Source organism: Mixophyes fleayi, chromosome 2 (genome assembly GCF_038048845.1).
Source record: "Mixophyes fleayi isolate aMixFle1 chromosome 2, aMixFle1.hap1, whole genome shotgun sequence".
NCBI classification, from domain to species: Eukaryota; Metazoa; Chordata; class Amphibia; order Anura; family Limnodynastidae; genus Mixophyes; species Mixophyes fleayi.
The window spans coordinates 80,778,071-80,793,033 of NC_134403.1; the positions used below are offsets into that span (position 1 = coordinate 80,778,071).

General features: G+C 40.1%; 1 protein-coding gene across 1 annotated transcript in view; it reads right to left on the bottom strand.

The window, feature by feature from the left end:
- Positions 1–14,963, bottom strand: part of LOC142141185 (uncharacterized) — an 81,261-nt gene that overhangs the window by 9,039 nt on the left and 57,259 nt on the right. The window contains exons 2-5 of the mRNA XM_075199378.1: positions 13,901–14,050; positions 12,217–12,338; positions 8,243–8,348; positions 3,179–4,275 (exon numbers count right to left, since the gene is read on the bottom strand). Of these exons, the coding sequence (XP_075055479.1) occupies positions 3,179–4,275; positions 8,243–8,348; positions 12,217–12,338; positions 13,901–14,050 (1,475 nt within the window). The remainder of the gene's footprint in view (positions 1–3,178; positions 4,276–8,242; positions 8,349–12,216; positions 12,339–13,900; positions 14,051–14,963) is intronic.

Sequence of the window (14,963 nt, forward strand, 5' to 3'; positions counted from 1 at the left end):
TAAGAAAGTCAACTAATAACACTTCGACGCTGTCTGTCTTTATAAACACTACACTTGGAAGTTGGAGGAGGTATTGTGGCCCCGGCACCAAATTTACTACCGGGGCCACTCCACTGTGCAGTCCATATTTAGGTGTATCAGATATTAAACAACGGTGACAGTTGATGCCCAATTTTTTAATTATATTGTGGCCACGGTACCAAATTGTGTACCGGGGCCACCACACTACGCAGTCCAGATACTTGTTTGGTGGAATTCAGACCAGTTGAGGTTTTATTATTATTATATTGTGTGGACCACTCTATCTATACCACACTACAACTCTATATACCACTCTATTTCATACTTTAATTCTATTTCATACTTTAATTCTTTTTAATACTTTAATTCTATTTCATACTTTAATTCTATTTCATACTTTAATTCTATTACTAATTACCATAAAGAGGAACAAAATAAACCAATTTTACCAAAAGTATAATATGACTTAGACTTACAAACACTACACTTGAAAGATCGTGCCTTAAAATGAAAAAGTCAGTCTTCATTGCACGACTATGTGCAACAGGGACAGTTTTTTGGGTTTACAAAGTCAAACAATAACACTTCGACCGTGTCTGTCTGGGATCTCAATGACGAATTGTCTGTACCATGTTTGGAGGAGGTATTGTGGCCCCGGTATCAAATTGGGTACCGGGGCCACCCCACTATGCAGTCCAGATACTTGTTTGGTGGAATTCAGACCAGTTGAGGGTTTTATTATTATTATATTGTGTGGACCACTCTATCTATACCACACTACAACTCTATATACCACTCTATTTCATACTTTAATTCTATTTCATACTTTAATTCTATTTAATACTTTAATTCTATTTCATACCTTAATTCTATTTCATACTTTAATTCTATTACTAATTACCATAAAGAGGAACAAAATAAACCAATTTTACCAAAAGTATAATATGACTTAGACTTACAAACACTACACTTGAAAGATCGGGCCTTTAAATGAAAAAGTCAGTCTTCATTGCACGACTATGTGCAACAGGGACAGTTTTTTGGGTTTACAAAGTCAAACAATAACACTTTGACCCTGTCTGTCTGGGATCTCAATGACGAATTGTCTGTACCATGTTTGGAGGAGGTATTGTGGCCCCGGTATCAAATTGGGTACCGGGGCCACCCCACTATGCAGTCCAGATACTTGTTTGGTGGAATTCTGACACGTGGAGGGTTTTTTAATTATATTGTGGCCTCGGTACCAAATTGTGTACCGGAGCCACCACACTACGCAGTCAAGATAGATAGATGCGTATCATAGATAAAGTACATTCAGTGGTGTGGGGCAAATTGAAAAATATTCAAAATGCACTGACATTATCAAAAACAAGAGGTTGTCACACGCTAAAACTCCAACATGTATATGATGGAGAGGATGGAGGAGCAGCCGTATGTGTAGTGTAATGCAGACCTGTTGAAGGTTTTTTATATATTTTATTGTGGTGCCCAGTGCCCACTCCTCTACGCAGTCCAGGTACATTTATTGGTGCGATTCATAAAAGTTCAGGGTTTTTAAGATATTGTGGTGACCCACTCCTCTACGCAGTCCAGGTACATTTATTGGTGCGATTCATAAAAGTTCAGGGTTTTTAATATATTGTGGTGACCCACTCCTCTACGCAGTCCAGGTACATTTATTGGTGCGATTCATAAAAGTTCAGGGTTTTTAATATATATTGTGGTGACCCACTCCTCTACGCAGTCCAGGTACATTTATTGGTGCGATTCATAAAAGTTCTGGGTTTTTAAGATATTGTGGTGACCCACTCCGCTACGCAGTCCAGGTACATTTATTGGTGCGAATCATAAAAGTTCAGGGTTTTTAATATATATTGTGGTGACCCACTCCTCTACGCAGTCCAGGTACAATTATTGGTGCGAATCATAAAAGTTCAGGGTTTTTAATATATATTGTGGTGACCCACTCCTCTAGGCAGTCCAGGTACATTTATTGGTGCGATTCATAAAAGTTCAGGGTTTTTAAGATATTGTGGTGACCCACTCCTCTACGCAGTCCAGGTACATTTATTGGTGCGATTCATAAAAGTTCAGGGTTTTTAATATATATTGTGGTGACCCACTCCTCTACGCAGTCCAGGTACATTTATTGGTGCGATTCATAAAAGTTCAGCATTTTTAATATATATTGTGGTGACCCACTCCTCTACGCAGTCCAGAAAGATACCTTGTTGCAACGTTTTGGACTAATAACTATATTGTGAGGTGTTCAGAATACACTGTAAATTAGTGGAAATGCTTGTTATTGAATGTTATTGAGGTTAATAATAGCCTAGGAGTGAAAATAAGCCCAAAAACTTGATTTTTAAACTTTTTATGTTTTTTTGCAAAAAAATCCGAATCCAAAACCTTAAATCCGAACCGAGACCTTTCGTCAAGTGTTTTGCGAGACAAATCCGAACCTCAAAAATAACGAAAATCCGGATCCAAAACACAAAACACGAGACCTCAAAAGTCGCCGGTGCACATCCCTAACCACAATGGGAAAGTGTCTAAAGTTCATGTGTGCACAAAGAATACAGCAATAGTTTTAAATAAATTATCGACATGCTTGTTTAGCATCAGAATTATGTGTAAAAAAGAATATTATGCCCTTTAAATGGGAAGTACGGTGGGCATGCAACACATGATTTAGTTGCTTCTTGCTACATATTAAGAAGTTGCAACCAGACAGATAGCTTAGTCAGATATAGTAATATTAAGTTGCAGCTGTCAGCCCAAAAATACATAAAAATAACCTTCTACTGTGATTGGTAAAAGACACAGGTTAAATACAGAATTTATTACGCTACGCACTTGTCTGTTCTGCTGAAGCTATGTGAGGGTACATCCATAATTTGGGTTTTTCAGCTAATTCAGCCCAATTTTACAAAATTAAGTTTGGCTTTAGTTCCGGCAAAGGAACATTAATTTCAGTTCACATGTGACATGACAACTGATCTATGGGCTTATTTTTATTCTAGTCAGAAATGCATGTCGGTGCATGAACTTGGCAAATTTTCTTTTGTGATCCATATCATTGAGAAAGCACTTTTTTATGTAATGGCAAAAAATGTTACAACACACAAAATTGTGACACACAAAAACTATTACTCACCATCGACCTACAGTCTTCATTTGTCCTTAATATACTTGCAGGCTTGTTTCCGTTATTGCAGTTTATAAAGGGGTAATATGCAAGACCGCTAAAGCTATGGTTCATATGTAGAAATGGATAACGACTCTGAAAGATGCTGTGAAGTACATCAGGTAAGAAGCAGGACAAATTGAGGGACTCATATTTTGGGTCAGTATATGCTATTGGAAGTGAGCCTGGCCTTGGACTTTTACTTCTAAATGTGTCAATTGTGTCCTTCAGGGGTTCTTCACTTAAAATTTGAGTCTCATGTGAAATGTTGCTCATTTTTGGAATAGACAAGTCCAGTGGCTCAAGTTGTGGCTCTTTTAGGACAGTGATAGGTGGTGTATGAAGAATTGTTTTGGGATTTGACTTGATTTGCTCTACGGAATCATGCTCATTTGAAAGGCAGCACTCTGAGGCTTCAAGTCTATTGCGAGAGCATTCTAACTTTTGTAAGGACTTCCTAGGCATCTCCCTATGGTATGGAACAGAAGTAATTGTATTTTCCCCCGTTACAATAGTTTGATAGTGCTGACTAAGAAGTAGTGTTTCTGGATGGTACCTTCCAGACTGAGGGGCATTGGTCATCTGGTGTTCAATTTCTTGTTGCTTTAAAGCGGCCCACTCTATCTGTCTGAGATCACCTTCTGACCATCCACTGGAACCAATCTGGATGCGATGCAAATCGCTCCACCAATCACTGCTAAAATGCCAAAGGCCTGGAGACTCTTTCAGAGGCGGACTCAGAGCCATGTCAACAGATATGTTCTCAGCAGATCTCGGAGAGACACTATATTCATGATTACACTGAGCAACATGCGGTATTGTGAAAGATTCAGCAACTGGACTGTATATTAGCCAATCTTTGCCGAGGTGATCAAGGGAAGGTTGAAGTTTAACATGATCGCTATATTTTTCCCTATAGCCAGTTCCTCCTGCGAAAGAGTATGGTCGCACAAATGAAGATGCTGTGTCTCTAGAGGGAAAGCATTTCCTGTTGTTGAGGTGAGAGCTGTATGATCCCGAGTGTGAGAATCTTCTTTTGCACTTGGAACATTCATATGGTTTTTCACCTACATAAACAGAAAGCACAAATGATTTATACAGTTACCTATTTGTGTCAATGTAGATTAGGCACAGTTTTGTTGTATAAGAAATAACGGCTGTGTTTTATGTATTGTTGTGATAAAAATGACCTTATATTATGCCCAAAATGTTCAAAACTATACAGAGGAAACACCCATAGAATTATCTATATGTATTCAACATAGCAGATCTATGGGAGGCTCTGATATGGCTGCATCATTCCCACCAGGATAGATCATTTTGGATTGGTGATTTTCTCTTTCCCTACAGACAGTTTTCTGAATTTCATTGTTACATTTATTATTGCTAACATGAGCTTGCTGTGAACACAGTGACACATTTTCCTCTGAGATATTTCCCTTTTTGGCAGAATCACTGGCTGATGAGTTTGTGTGTTTATGGGCACTATGCAAGTATTGACTCCTTTGCAGATTCAGCAAAATATGCCCATTTTATACTTACAATGTGTATCAAGCAGGGATGCAAGAAAATAATCATGTATTTTCTTGATTTTTTTAAATGTGATTGCTAATTTGCATGCGTGGGAGCCTACTCTATGCCATGCTCCTAATTCATCATGATCTTCTATCTGAATTCCTCCTCACCAATGATTGGTTCCTGACATTCCTCAATACCCATCTGACGAGCATCACCATTGGTTACTCACAGTGACCACACATAAGGTTACAATGTGGACACATATATATTTGTTTGGTGGGAGGAGACATTGCATTAATCACTCTCATTATCCTGCTGCTTATAGCTTAACCATGGCTCTGAAATGAAAAAACATGTCACAAATGCCACAATGATCCCTGCTAATTTGGTGACCCCATCACAGAGGTGCAGCAGTTTACAAATATCCATTGAGTGGTAGTATTCCATATAGTTGGAAGATTGCATATGAGCTGATGTTGCGGCACAAAGAGATATCTTTGTAAGGCGATAAGTGTATTTCTTGTGCAATATGACCTGTTAAAATGAGCACTGATTGTCCTTGACATTGCCAGTCTGCTTTTAATTCTTGCCAAATGCACAATAATCTCTGTACTGTTCAGAGATTTGCTCCAACTGCAAAGGCAACAATGATATTTGAGCCATTGTCAGATGTTTCTTTTCCACTCTTTAGTTTTCTGGAGGAAACTGAGTCAAGGAGGCAAGCCAGAGTTTCATGTTCTCCTTATTTAAAAGTGTGGAAGCCAATGGTGATAAGAGCAATGATGGTGCTGGTAATGGTGAAGAACCTTTGGCTTGTTTGGACACACTAGAATCACCCAGTGAGCAGTGAAAGACATTTATTGAGCTTGGCCATAGTCACTCTCATGTATGTGTTATGGCATAAACCTAAATACAAATAGATCTAGCATGTGACCACTCTATGTTGCTGACAATACTGAAGTATTCAATGAGTACAAATGTAGTTAAAAATAATACAGCTAGGTTGTTGCCATCTCATATCTGAACCATTAAATCTGAAATGACATAAATTCAACAAAGGCATAATTTTTAAAGCTGTCATTATGGTTCGTTTAGGACGAGTGCTCTAAGATGCGACCTGCTGTACTTTTTGCATTTGTCTAATACTTCGATGAGTAGTGGTTGGAGGTGATAGTTGTGTCTGGAATTATTACATCATTATCACACGATGATTGAGAACTTACATGTCAGAATTGTCATTAGGTGCAACTTGAATCACATAATGATCAACATCTCCCTCTTCACCATCAGCTTTTCTTGAACTGCAAACTGCATTGTCAGGTTTTGTGTTTTTCTCCCAAAGGAGACTATGATGCCTTTTCATGTTGGATCGGGGTCAACGTCTTAAGCTCTTTTACTTGGTGACATCAAATGACCCTTTGTACACGCACTATGCACTTGGATATCAATATATCTATACACCCTCAAAAAAGTAGCAATTTTCAGCTTACAATGGTGGCTGACCATTTAGGTGATGTATAGTTTGCATTTCTTGGATGTGAAGCTTTCTGGGAACTTGTTTGTAAGTGTGTGAGTGTTGTAGAATAAGCAGCCATGGCACTTTCAGATATTGTATCATTGGTTTCGCTTCTCTATGATAAATTACACTTTCCTCACAACATGATGTTATTTTTTGAGGCAGGGTTGTGTGTTTCTCAGATGTTTTTGGTGGAACAGGCACATTTTGCTGCTGCTAAATGGGAGCTGCATCTAGTTGCACAAATGTTTCTTCTTCACCATCACTACTTTACACAACTTCACAAACACTTTTTGAAATGTGTCTGTCTAATGTCATTTTATTTTGTGAAGCATTGTCACCAGCATGGACAAACTCCTCCATGTCAATGTTACTCTGGGACTGTGGCACTAGCCTACCATGTCACAGTAAAGTACCACACTCCCAGTCTGAGGAGCCGAGGATGCAGCCCTCACCTCCTACCTGACAAGGCAAGAAGTAGTGGGTGTGGGGATGCAGCTTCTGAGGGGGGCGGTCACGACTTCTGAGTAGGGATTGTATGGGGAGGGGAAGCACCAGTCCTGATGACAAGCACCAAAATAGGTACTGTAGTTAATAATTACTGTATCATGGTGCTTCTATATTGGGGCATGTGCCTGATACTCAATAAGGATATTATTGACCATACAAATGTATAAACCATCTGCTGTAGCATAGGTTATCTATGGGTATCTGCATCACAGTAAAACTATGCATTTACCCTAATGCATTTTAAGAGATGCCACCCTAGTATCTGTTTGAGTTGCTGAGTAAACTACAGTGTGAGGATTGTTGGTGAGCTCACTGCATGTTATAGATATTCAGAAGTGGAACTAGCGAGCTGTGGGCCCCGGTGCAGGGAGGCGGGGAGGAGGGGACCGAGGCCCCTGACCTTCTACATCTGCCATGGAGTGAGCCTCATTATCTCCAGGGCCCTGGTGCAGGGAGGCGCGGAGGAGGGGACCGGGGACCCTGACCCTCTACATCTGCCATGCAGTGAGCCTCATTATCTCCAGGGCCCTGGTGCAGGGAGGCGCGGAGGAGGGGACCGGGGACCCTGACCCTCTACATCTGCCATGGAGTGAGCCTCATTATCTCCAGGGCCCTGGTGCAGGGAGGTGTGGAGGAGGGGACCGGGGACCCTGACCCTCTACATCTGCCATGCAGTGAGCCTCATTATCTCCAGGGCCCCGGTGCACAGTACCTGCTGCACCAATGGTAGTTCCACCACTGTGTGTATTGTATTAGGGCTGTGAGCTATATACTTTACAATTATTTCATATCAGTTAAGAAGTACAAAATTAGTATTAATATACATATTATTTACAAATTATTGTTTACAATATCTGTATTATTAATACAGAACTGGTAGTTGCTCAAATCAATTTATAGGCTATAACAGGTGCATGAAAGGGTGGGGTTATCCTAAAAGGAAAAAACAGAGACAAATTCCCCCAGCACACTGCTATAGCAAATGTGTGCAACTGAGACTTTTGCATTTTTATCTACAGTAGAAATAGCAGATCTGTTGCTGGCTATAGCAGTGTGCTGGGGGAATTTGTCTCAATATCTGTATTATTCCCTATTTTAAAGGAGCTGTAAATGTATTATTATTATTAGAGAATATCTCATATTTGATTTATAAATATTGTTAATCTAAACTTTTTAGCTGTTTAAATGCACAAATAATCTAACTTTGATTGTAAGCTCTCTCATGAGCAGGGCCCTCTCTACCCTATACTTCTGTGTCTGCTTTATTTTGTCTGCCTTGACTGTCCGTGTTATGTATGTTCTGTTTTCCTCACTGTTCGGAGCTGAAGAAGACTGTGGCGCCTTACAGATAAACTAGGACAATAATAATTCTAATAATAGTCAGTCAGTGGTTCCTGGTGAATGTGGCTAATTTACAGTAAATGATGACTGGTGTAAATTTAGGAGAATTCATGCACTGTGCAATTCCATAACACATGAGATTTACTTACCACTGTGTATACGAAGGTGCTCCTTTAAATGATGTTTAAACTTAAAAGCTTTTCCACACTCCACACACTTAAATTTTCTATTTTCTGTAGCATTCTTAACTGTGGTCTAAAACAAAGATCAGTCAGAAATTAAATAGATTATTTTAATTTTTTAGGTTATATTCTAAATGTACTTTCATATGTAGAACATGAGTTTCTTTACTCACACACAAACTATCTAGTATTATTATCTCAGCATTATCATCTGTGAGGTTTCAGGATGAATGTCACGAGGTGAGAATAGTAGGCGACTTTAAGAAAAAACTAAATCTGAGTAATACCAGGCTAATACTTTCATTTAAACTCCTTAACTATAAAGGCTAGGTGGGAGTAATTATCATTAGTAAAGACAAGCTTTCTTCATTGGAACTTATATAACACTTGTTTCTGCAGTGTATCTCTTAGTATACACAAAAGCTCTCTCTTTGTATACACATACGCTCAAAGCACATTTAATACTGCATTCATACACTACAGTGTATATATATATATATATATATATATATATATATATATATATTTATATATATCTCCCAAAGTTCACTATGACCACATAAAAGCACAGGGTGTATATTTACTAAACTGCGGGTTTTAAGAAGTGGAGATGTTGCCTACAGCAACCAATCAGATTTTAGCTTTCATTTATTTAGTGAATTCTGCAAAATGACAGCTAGAATCTGTTTGGTTGCTATAAGCGATATCTCCACTTTTTCAAACCTGCAGTTTAGTAAATATACCCCCCAGGACTGCAGACTGAATACTTATCCAGGCTAGAAAACTCTGACGTAAATTAAAATATCCTTTTTAATTGACATTCCTTCACAGAACACTTTTACAAAGTCATGTGACACAGATGACATCACTACGCTACAACATACTTGCCAACTCTCCCGGAATGTCCGGGAGACTCCCGCATTTAGCGTGAGTCTCACGGACTTCTGGGAGAGTGCAGGGCCGGATTTACCACTAGGCAACCTAGGCACCTGCCTAGGGCCTAGCGGTTCTCAGGGGGAAGAAAAAAAAAATTGCAACCCCTCCCCCGACTCGCAGCACCCGATATCCCCTTCCCGCGCAACTCGTGCGTGAGGGGCTGGTGTTATGGTAGCAGGGCCATGTGACCGCAGCGGTCACATGGTACACAGTGTTAGGCAGGCTGCTGTAACTCTATGGTAGTCAGAAATGCTGCAGCTCCTGCACACAGTCTGTTCCTGGAGTCACAAGAGGTAGAAAAAGGTAAGAGGAAGGGGTACTGTGATGGAGAGCTAGTGTGTGTGAGATTGAAGCTGCATGTGTGAAGGTGCTGGGCAGAGAGGGGCCATGTGTGAAGGTGCTGGGCAGAGAGGGGCCATGTGTGAAGGTGCTGGGCAGAGAGGGGGCATGTGTGAAGGTGCTGGGCAGAGAGGGGCCATGTGTGAAGGTGCTGGGCAGAGAGGGGGCATGTATGAAGGTGCTGGCCAGAGAGGGGGCATGTATGAAGGTGCTGGCCAGAGAGGGGGCATGTATGAAGGTGCTGGGCAGAGAGGGGCCATGTGTGAAGGTGCTGGGCAGAGAGGGGGCATGTGTGAAGGTGCTGGGCAGAGAGGGGCCATGTGTGAAGGTGCTGGGCAGAGAGGGGGCATGTGTGAAGGTGCTGGGCAGAGAGGGGCCATGTGTGAAGGTGCTGGGCAGAGAGGGGCCATGTGTGAAGGTGCTGGGCGGAGAGGGGGCATGTGTGAAGGTGCTGGGCAGAGAGGGGGCATGTATGAAGGTGCTGGGCAGAGAGGGGGCATGTGTGAAGGTGCTGGGCAGAGAGGGGCCATGTGTGAAGGTGCTGGGCAGAGAGGGGGCATGTGTGAAGGTGCTGGCCAGAGAGGGGGCATGTATGAAGGTGCTGGGCAGAGAGGGGCCATGTGTGAAGGTGCTGGGCAGAGAGGGGGCATGTGTGAAGGTGCTGGGCAGAGAGGGGCCATGTGTGAAGGTGCTGGGCAGAGAGGGGGCATGTGTGAAGGTGCTGGGCAGAGAGGGGCCATGTGTGAAGGTGCTGGGCAGAGAGGGGCCATGTGTGAAGGTGCTGGGCGGAGAGGGGGCATGTGTGAAGGTGCTGGGCAGAGAGGGGGCATGTGTGAAGGTGCTGACCAGAGAGGGGGCAAAGGTGCTGAGCAGAGAGGACACAGTGTGATGTGCAGCGGCACATAGCTTACCCTTCTACTTAACTATAGGAGTATATGCTATACTAAAAAAATATAGTGCTATGGATTGTTTCGGGGGGGCAAACCAATATCTTGCCTAAGGCCTCATGAGGTCTAAATCCAGCTCTGGGAGAGTGTGGCAATATCACAGATCTGGCCACTTCCCCACTTCCTAGTGAAGTGGCCAGATTTAGATTCATCGGGAATCGCGGTGTTTGGCCCCGCCCCCACTGTCAAATTACTCATTTTGCGTCATTACTCATTTTGCGTCATTTGTGTCGGAGCCCGAATGACGCGATTTTCCTAGCCCCGCCCCCTGCACGGCCACCTTCCCTGGCAGACTCCCGGACCATACCTGCCATAAGTTGGCAAGTATGCGCTACAAACTTAAGTTATATTTGGCGTTGTCATTCACCAAATACACATTTTATAGCTTTTAGGATATTTTACTTATATTTTATTTCATAATATATACACTTCCACTTACACAGTTCAAAATGTAGACAGAACTGAAAGTGGAGTAATTTCCTAACAGGAAGAAATGCAATAAATCAAATGCAATCATTTGCTGATGTAGATATTATCTCCCCAGTTGCTAAAAATAATAACTGTATTAAAAAATGTGACTTCCTTCCCCTGTTGTCATATCATCTGTACATTATACTGTATCTTCATAGTATTATCATTGTGAGGTTTCAGAATGAATATCATGAGAATATTAGAGGTTTTTAAGAAGAAAAAACATCTTATTAATACTAGGGTAATGTTATTATTAAAAGAGAGGCTAAGGAAATGTCATTCTCTTTACATTTGTAAAGACTGTTGAGTTCCACTGTAGTGACAAGCCTTCTTCATTGCTACATATATAAGAGTTGTGTCTGTAGTGTACCTCTTAGGGCTTGTACACACGGGCATTAAAACTAAAGCTCAAAGTAAGTTTATGACAACAGTTAACAAACTCTAATATTCCAGGCACTAAGGGGCCTAATGATCAAACTGCCTACTCCCATGGCGATAAGTATAATTTCTTTATTATCGCTGGCCGAGAACAATAAGATTTACTTAGCACTTTCCAGCCAGTCTATGTCATTGTAAATATGTTGGAACTATATTGGATAATGCTGTTACAATATGGTAACCATAAATGCTGGTCTAACATGATGCAATGCTGGTATAATATTAATGCAATGCTGGTACAATATGGGGCAATGCTGGAGCTATACAGAATAATGATGATAGGATAAATGAGTCAGGTGTAATATGGGGCACTGATGGTGTAATGTGAAGTTAATTCTGGTTATAAATGTGAGGGAAATGCTGAAGTTTGGTGCCAAGACCCCGCTACCCTGCCTGAGGCCCCATTTCCTTTTATTTCAACTCTGACTCTATGGGGTATATTTACTAAACTACAGGTTTGAAAAAGTGCAGATGTTGCCTAAAGCAACCAATCAGATTCTAGCTGTCATGTTGTAGAATGTACGGAATAAATGACAGCTAGAATCTGATTGGTTGCTATAGGCAACATCTCTAATTTTTCAAACCCACAGTTTAGTAAATATACCCCTATATGTGACTACAAAGACACCATATCTTCCATTCTTGCTTAATATGAACTCAGTACTATTAGCTGGTAGCAATATACTTTTGAGGCTAAACATGGTAAAAAAAATATTTATTCTATCAGTTTTTTAAAACAGTTAAAATAAAAAGTAGTCATTAAAATCTGATTATGTGGATATGATTTTTAAGTAAATTCATATTGCATACCTGCAGCTCCTCCTGGTAAATTGCAGAGCAGTGGCAAACATTGACAGAAAGGTCAGCCTGTAATCCACGGTCAGATGAGCTGTAATCCATTCCACAGAGACCACAGGATTTCATGGCTGCTCCTTAAACATGATAAGAGCAACTGGTAAAGACTAAAGGATCTCAAAATTATTAAGATGAAGAAGTTTACGGTCTTTGTATCAGTGTATTCCTAAACGTACTTAGTTTGACTTTACAATTTCACGCTAAGAACATTTTCATTTTCCTTACTGTATATATTTGCTGGGGTATACAGCTATCTATGATATATTCTTTTTAAATGTAACAGGAAAGAAGTGCAAAGTTCTTGCTGAACACAATAATAGGTGTTATAGCCAATCAGGAGACATTTCAGGCAGGGAAGGAAACATTGTATAGTGTAAACCACAGATGACAAGCTGTGGGGTGCTGCTTATTTCATCAACACTTTATCCTTTTGGAGCAGGAACTGAGTTGGTAACATTAATGGTAACACTGGTACTTTTCGTATATGTAAGAGTATTATTTTTGGCCCAAATCCCTATCCTCATTTCTTCCATACTGACCATCTTTTAAATCCTTAAACAGGCTGATTCTTGAATTGTCTGTGACTATACTTTTCTATACCACATTATTTTAATCTTGTGGTTACACGCTTGTAGAGGTGTCTGTGTGTATTTCTGTATATAACTGCAACGAAGAAAAAGTTTAATTGAAACTTTTCTTTTATTGTGTCTTTACAGCTATTCACATCTTGAGATGATGCATTATATCCAGTGCAGACAACACCTAAAACACATCACAACTACAAGAAAAAAATCAACCTAATTTGGCAGGGTAAACATTGGAGATAGTGATGCTTTCTACATAAATGGTCCCCTACTGAGGGTTGAATTAATAATGTCAAATAACTAAACTATGGCTTATTAGCTCCACCTTCAAACATATTTTGCTAAAGAAATTGTAAAAATAATTGCAACACTGTCACACCAACATAAATACCGATATAGATGTGATTCAGTCCTATGTTCTATATTCTGCTATACCATTACTGCTAGCAATGTGTGGGCTCTGGGAACAAATGTGTAGGCATCATTGTAACCTGTTACATTCTTTCCATTATTAATGTATCATTGTGAATTTGTACATTCCGTAACTGCTATTATGCCCACAATATACATATTTCCTACTACAAAACATCAATGACAATAATCATTATCATCATCTATTTATATATATATATATATATATATATATATATATATATATATATATAGTGTCACTAATTCCGCAGCGCTGCACAGAGAACTCATTCACATCAGTCGCTGCCCCATTGGAGCTTACAGTCTAAATCCCCTATCATACACACACACACACACACACACAGACCGAGGTAGACTAAGGGCAATTTAATAGCAGCCAATTAACTTATCAATATGTTTTTGGAGTGTGGGAAGAAACCGGAGCACCCGGAGCAAACCCACGCAAACACGGGAGAACATACAAACTCCACACAGATAAGGCCATGGTCAGGAATCGAACTCATGACCCCTCACTGTGAGGCAGAAGTGTTAACCACTAAGCCTCCGTGCTTAGTGGGTAAACTAGGAAGACAAACCAGTATATCCTCTAATTGACCCTGTGGTGATAAATGGCTAATACTCACTCTCAGCAGGTTTTATACATCCATTGGTTTTGCTTTGTGGTGTTGCTGGGAATGTCACAGATAGAGAGGTCTTTGGTCTTGTCTCTTCTTCACCTCTTTCTATATCAGCTGAATGTTCCATATCATCTAGAAGATGCTCAGGAAATATCCCTGATACAAAAACATGTCAATCAAAATTAGCACACAAACATATTACATTTAATGAATTACACAGAAAATGATGGCTCTGCAATATTAGTGAGATACCTTCACCTTTGCTTTATGTAGGATCATTAGACATTCAAGCCTATTGCTATGAATTTTCCCAGAACCACTACCAGACTGGCATTGCTGGTATGTTCGACAATGGAGGTAGCACTGTGCAGTATATGACTGGTGATCGTAATATCATTGTGCAGTATATGACTGGTAATAGTGGTAGCACTGTGCAGTATATTACTGCCAATGGTAATAGCATGGTGCAATATATGACTGCTCATAGGAATAATAGGATTCAATATATAACTGCTCATGGTAGTAGCACGGTGTAATATATGGCTGCTCATGGTAATAGCATGGTGAAATATATGTCTGGCAATGGTACTAGCATGGTACAATATATGACTGGCAATGGTACTAGCATGGTACAATATATGACTGGCAATGGTAACAGCATCTTTATGGTAATTACATATTTTTGTTTATCATTTGACAGCAGGCTTTGTACACCCATCTAGTTTAATATAACAATTTTTACATTTTGATCTTTGTGTTAAAAAGTGCATGGTTTAATGCAGACATGGACAACCTTTGGCTTTCTAGGTGCTGGGAAACTACAAGTCCCAGCATAACCTGCCAGCTATTGGCTAACGGAGAGCCACTGGTTGTGCTGGTTTCCTGTGTTAACCACCATAGTAGGTATTGCTTAAAAAGTTATGTAGCCAAAATTGAGCTTGTGTCCCTGTTTTTTTTTTTTTCTGAATTTGGTAACCTTAATTATGAGCCACCAAATTTGATTTAAGACCTTCAATAATAGTAACAGATGGGTGCAGAATTAAATATGACTATTAAATATTAGTAGAAT